Consider the following 6,051-nt stretch of genomic DNA (forward strand, 5'->3'; position numbering starts at 1 on the left):
GCTTACCAATTCTTTGTCGCTGTCCTTCGTGAATGTCTTCTCCTTCTCGTCCTCGTTCTTGGTCCAGCTGTAGGAGATCATGTAGTTCATGATAGGGGGGTGGTAGATGGTCTCTGGCTGGCTCCAGGACACCTGCAGCGCCGACTGGTTCAGGGGCTGCACCTTCATGTGGATGGGCGGAGAGCTGCAAACTGAAGATACAGCAGTGAGCTTCAGGGGCTTTCCTGGCATAACACACCCTTTGCTGGTGCCCCTCCTGGCAACGAAATGACGGCAGAGGAAACGCCTGCGCTCCCTTCACCTGCATCCACCTACTGCTGACATTGTGCGCATCCCTTTCCGTCTACGGGCACGTGCACGCCTACATACAGAGCTTAGCTGTTTTCCAGCTGAGCCATTGGAGGCAGATTGCAGACACACTGACAATTCAACCCTCAGTGTTGCCTCCTCTAAGAATATGGCCATTGTTCCACGGGACCAAAACGCTACTATCCCAGCTAGGAAACTAACTATTAACCCAACTGCGTTCTCACATTCTCAATCCATATTCAACTTTCCCTCGCTTTCTCAAAGATCATTTATAGCTATCCCCGGTCCCTTTAGGCTCTTCTTTCATTTTTTCTGACACAAGGGCTGGATGAGTTGCCCACACTGGCCTGAGACTGGCAACCCTCCTGCCTCAGCATCCTGAGTGCTGGGATTACATGCATGCACAATTACGCCTGGCCCCCTTGGCATTCTTTTAACCTAACTGGCCTCTATTTTCTTCAGAATACTCGTTTTGAAGAAGCCAGGACACTTACCTCAGTGAGAGTCTCCACTAAAATTGTGGGTGAAATTTTAGTGTAAACAGATCAGATGTACATAAACACATGTAACCTGACACTAAGTTGAAGGTCATATAGAAAGGGTGACTTTCTGGGGCCCAGCAGTGTCCTGGGCAATTACCATGATGCGGGGCATAAGGAAAGGTCTGATTAATGTGTCTTTTCAATCTTTGTGGTTTGCAGGTTTTGGAGACAACATGGATCTACATCTATCTACAAACAAAACTGCAGAAGGCTGAGAACATCAAGTTGCCCTTGCATGGCAGGTGAGGGTTCTTTGGGCCCCAAAACCTGGACCCCAGGAGCTCTGGGAAATGCTCCTGCGCAGGAGAAGCCCTGGACTCCGGCCCCAGTGCCAGGGACACTGCCCACCCTGCTGGGACGACCCCACGTCTCCAGATATTCACAAATGCCCTGGTGCCAGGGCGCAGGTGTGTGTGACCTGCCCAGTGTGGAGACCACTGATCTAAACAAGCAAGCAAGGATTCACCGAACAACCCCTAGTTCCGTCAGAGCTGACGGTGAGGATGAAGAAGAGGTGCAGGGAGGGGAGAGAGGATGGGCCTTTCCAAGTGCTTTAGGGAAGGAGTTGGCTCAAGCTGTGGGTCCTGGGAGACAGAGATGGAAATCTGAGGCAGGAGGATCTCAAACTGCCCCAGCCCAGGCAACTTAGCAAGGCCTTGTCTCAAAGAATTTTTGAACCTTCAGAAGGGCTGGGGATGGAGCTCAGTGCAAAGGCTCTGGGTAAAATCCCAGTATTACAAACCAACCAAGTAACCGTGAAAAAGGTGGTTTCTCCCACAAGACCGTAGAAGCCACAAGAAAGGTTGGAACCTGCAGTGACAGGACTGAGCTGTCCCTGACAAGGATCCCTTGTCCCCTGCTGAGTGCACAAGGCCCCAGAGAAGAGGAGGGGCACCAGGCGGTGCTGCCCACGGCTAGCTGGGGGCAAACCAGGGAGGGAGAGTGGTCAGGGGCGGCGAGCACCACGGCAGCCAAGACGTGAAGCTGAGAGGTTTGTGTCAGCCAGGTGTAGAAGGAGGACGTGCAGGTTTAGGCCGTGGAGCAGAAAACAGGTGGGGGAGCAAGGCCTGGCTCCCATTTGCTGGTGTGTGTGGAAGCCCAAGGAGGCCTCAAGCAGCCCAGCAGTGCCGGCCTCCTCTGTGCCCACCCAGGTCCCCAAATCCAAGGCAGCCTGGTGTCGCAGGGCCGTGTGCACACCAGGAAGGCAGGGCAGCGGTAAGGATGGCTGCTGGAGGACGGCAGGGATGGGTTCCTACAGGGAGGCACTGCTTTGCTCTTCCATTACCAAACCACAAAGCAGCGGGAGAGACGCGCTTCGTGGGACAGATGCGCTTCGCGGGACACACAAGGAAAGGAAGGGGTGCGCTCCACAATTAGGCATTCCCATTGCCCCACAGAACCCCGGGAGACACTGCTATGACTGCCACGAAAATGCCGCCACAGCAGGGGCACCAAACAAAGAACCTGCAGGGAGGCTTCTACTGACAACTAGGGTGAAGTGACAGCACAGGCGCTAGGTGGCGCGAGGCTTCCGTTTTTTAAATACCCCAACTTGGTAAGAGGCTGGTTTTTCAAGAAAGCAGAGGGGGAAACCCAGAAAAGATCTACACCCGACTCTGCCCCAAGGCTCGGGCATCTTCCACTGTCTATGCGGAGCACCAGAAGCCCCACACCAGCTAACAGCAGCTGCGGAGTGCTCGCATCTTCCTTTCCTGTAACCGTGGTCACCGCAGACTCTACCTTCTCTGCAAATCTTGATGTCCTTTTGTACAAAAGCCAAGCCTTGTATCCCGTGGGAGCCTCCACACCCAGCTCTATACACAAGTGCCCCGTGAGGGACCCTGACTTCAGCCTCTGCCTTCTCTGGGGCCTGACTGCACTCCCCCGGGGGCTGATTGCTTTCACAGGCACCTAGGGGGCTGCCCACTGCAGCTCTGGGCATTTCCGCCTTCCCTCTGAACCGTCTTTCATTACAACCCCAGGCTTTCTTTGCTAACAGAAAGGTTTCTAGCAGAGCACCCAAGGTCCTTGGACTCTAAATCAACGTCAAGCACATTCTCACAATAGTTCCACAAGCAAACACTCAGACTCCCCTTCTTCATCCTGGGCTTTAGAGAAGCTGATGGGATATGCTCTCTCTGCAAGGGCCTCGCTCTGTCTGGAGTACAGGGCTTCTCCCCTGGGCCTCTTCCCAGCGCGTGATGTCACGCCTGTGGTGATGTCACACCTGTGGTAACAGCACACTATCGATCGGGAGTCACAGCGACAGACGGCGCAAACAAGGCGCTCTGGCACACACTCACTACTTCACAATACTGTTGACAAGAAGTGACTCTGCCTGCTGGCGGAGGGAGACAGTGCACCAGCTGCGAAGGGGAGGGCGGGGGCCCAGGTCTCCTCTCACAGGCCTGCTTGACCAGGGAGGGAGGAGAGAGCGGGAAGCACCTCGGAAAAGCAGGTGGGACCAACTACAGGACACACTGCTTGGACGCCTCTCGTTCCCCCTTCCCTGGCTCAGCGCAGGAACCCGAGAATACCAATCCTGGAGGGAGCTTTGGAAGACGAAGACATGGCCTTGGGGAAGCAGCTCTCCCTTTGAAGGACTGTATCAGTGTGGTCTGGGCAAACAGTGTGTCCCCATGGAGCCTGTAGGACTTCAAACCGGGAACCACAGAGCTCCGGGCTGCTGCCCGCTCACCCCTGCCCAGGGGCTCACGGAGCGTGAACAGCTTGGAGGAAAGTGCCAGAACCGCAAACCAGGGACTCACAGCAGGACAGCGCGCCGGCACTTCTCTAGACGTTACACCTTCTGAGCACGGCTGAGGTACAGCTGCAGCTGCCGGGCGTGGGATCACCTCAGGCCACCTATGCACATGACACCTGAGCCCCAGGGATGGACTCAACTCTCCTTTGCTTTAAGGATGAAGATACTAGAGACCAGAGAGGCTAAGTCCCTAGGAGAGGCCCAGCAGACAGAGCGGAGGGGATGTAGAACTGGAATCGGAGTGGGTCGGGCTGCAGGAGGGCAGCTCTCCGAGTTCTGTCCACATGCCTTCTGTGTGCGTCCTCCCGTCTGCACCAGGCTCATAAAGACAGCAGGTTACTCCCGTTCTCAGAAGGAGCAGCACTCGTCCCACACAGCACTGCGAGTCTGCTCTGCAGCCTCAGGACAGCAGCTTTCTCATGTCAACAATCCTTTGAGCAAAACGCTTCCCTCCTGCCCCTCCACTCCTCACCCCTCCCTTCACCCCTGCACTTCGGGTTCTCAGTAACAGATGACAGCACCCTCTACCTCCCCTGGGTCTCCGGAAAACTGAACACAGCCCTGTCATGATTCTCCCTCCATCAGAAATACATCCAGAGCCCAGGGTCCCTTGGGCCATCTCGGGTTGCTGGTGACAATCAGGGCAATGCTGTACACCCACCTTCCTCTGTGCTGCTCTGTGCGATCTGAGAGTACTGCCAAGCCCCAGCTGAGCAGCGTGGCCCTGCACTGAGTGGGTGCCACTCACAAATCATGTCATGAGTCCTACTGTAACTCTGTGGAGTTGGTGGCTCTGTCTTTACCCCAGTTTTGGAGACCTCGATCTAAGAAGGTCATCCACTCTCTGATTCCCTCTGGAGTCAGGCTGCTTTGGTTCTAGATAAAACCAGCTGTGCAGTCTTGGATAAAGCTTGGGTAACAGTTTCTGGAATCAGTGCATAAAATGCACAAGAGCACACAGACAAACACTCTGGAACAATGCTAGGAGGAATAGTTATTATTAAATATGTATTTAGCTGTGTGCAAAGGCCCTGACACATAAGCACAGGTCTGCATGGTCTCTGATCTCCTGGAGAAGATGGCCCAAGAGGGGTAAAGCCATTAACCCCTTAATCCTCCTAAATCAGAGTTCTTAAGTCAGAGCTCCTTGGAGCCTCCAGAGAGAATGCACAGAAGTCTGTGAATTTGGATGGGAAAAAAATACACAGTTATTCTCACCAACCCCAAGTACAAGATGCCATTTCCTTACATCTTGAATGCTGTCCATAAACCCTGGCAGTATTCACAGGACTTGTGTGATGCTACCTAGAGTTAAATCAAAGGCTTATTAGAGCTGCTGCTGGACGTTATAATTTAAACGCCTTCATTAACAAATAGATAAAGTATTTCACGTTTTAAAAATATTTTGATAATATCTAAGGATAACTGTCTTCCTGTATAATCAGTTGTATTTCTCATGCATCTAAAACTATTAAGAAGAGGCACGGAGGGTCCACAGGTGATAAAAGAGGTCCTCGGCACTGCAAAGGTTGTATCCTCCTCGCACTAAGGAATACCTGCTTTCAGGGAAAACGTTACAGCAGCTCTGTACAATCGCTTAATACTCACCGAGCAGAGGGGCAGTTGAACTGAAGCCTGAACAACAAGCAGCTGCTTCTATAGTGGGCAGGAAGGCGGTGGCCTGGGTGCCAGACCAAAACCACAGACTGCACTAGGCCCTCCAAAGGCGAGACTGGAAAGAACACCGGTGCGCTGGCAGCAGAGGGCGGGAAGCGGTGGCCGGAGCCTGGCTCTCACAGCTGCTAAGTGTTGGAGCTGGGGTTTGTCCCAGGCTGGGTCTGATGCCGGGGGCCACCTTGGGGCGGGAAGACCCCAGTTACAGATGCTCAGAATTCGGCCAAGCACCGGTCAACTGCTTTGAAGTTTTAAGCCCAGCGTTTCTCAACTGATGTGAGCTGCAGACTGTGGACTTGTCTACACCATACCACGGCATCTCCTCCCTTCTGTGACTCAGCCCTGAATTATAAACCAACTTCTGAGCAAACAGTGCGTGTTAGACACCGCGCCACAGTGAGCAGGGAAGACAGCAGATCTGGAAGCACGGACGGCTGTGCACGGGACAAAGCTGCACGCTCAGGAAGCCAGCACAGCGGTCACGACAGGCAGCGCCTGGGAAAGCCAAGCGGACGTTCAGTTCTCCAGGGAGGGACGCAAGGCTGGGACTCTCCCACGTTATGCTATTCCTGCCCTCTCCTGCCTCCCAGAGTCCTTTCCCACATGATGTCCCTCTTCCTCTGAGAGCTAACGGCCGTGAGGACGTCCACGTCCTGTGCAGGAAAAACCATTGTTCGGCTCAGCACCGCGGGAGGCGGGAAGTTCAGCACGACGACGCACCCTCCATCTGCACTCACCAACAGCTGCCTCTGGAGCGCGGGC

At 54.2% G+C, this 6,051-nt stretch overlaps 1 protein-coding gene across 1 annotated transcript in view; it reads right to left on the reverse strand.

The window, feature by feature from the left end:
- Ptprg (protein tyrosine phosphatase, receptor type, G) overlaps positions 1-6,051 on the reverse strand; it is a gene marked incomplete at its 5' end in the record, with an annotated part of 676,568 nt that overhangs the window by 110,668 nt on the left and 559,849 nt on the right. The window contains 1 exon segment of the mRNA XM_013506946.1: positions 7-191. Coding sequence (XP_013362400.1) covers positions 7-191 — 185 coding nt within the window.

This window comes from Chinchilla lanigera, unplaced genomic scaffold (assembly GCF_000276665.1).
Source record: "Chinchilla lanigera isolate Chin_1 unplaced genomic scaffold, ChiLan1.0 scaffold00116, whole genome shotgun sequence".
Taxonomy (NCBI): domain Eukaryota; kingdom Metazoa; phylum Chordata; class Mammalia; order Rodentia; family Chinchillidae; genus Chinchilla; species Chinchilla lanigera.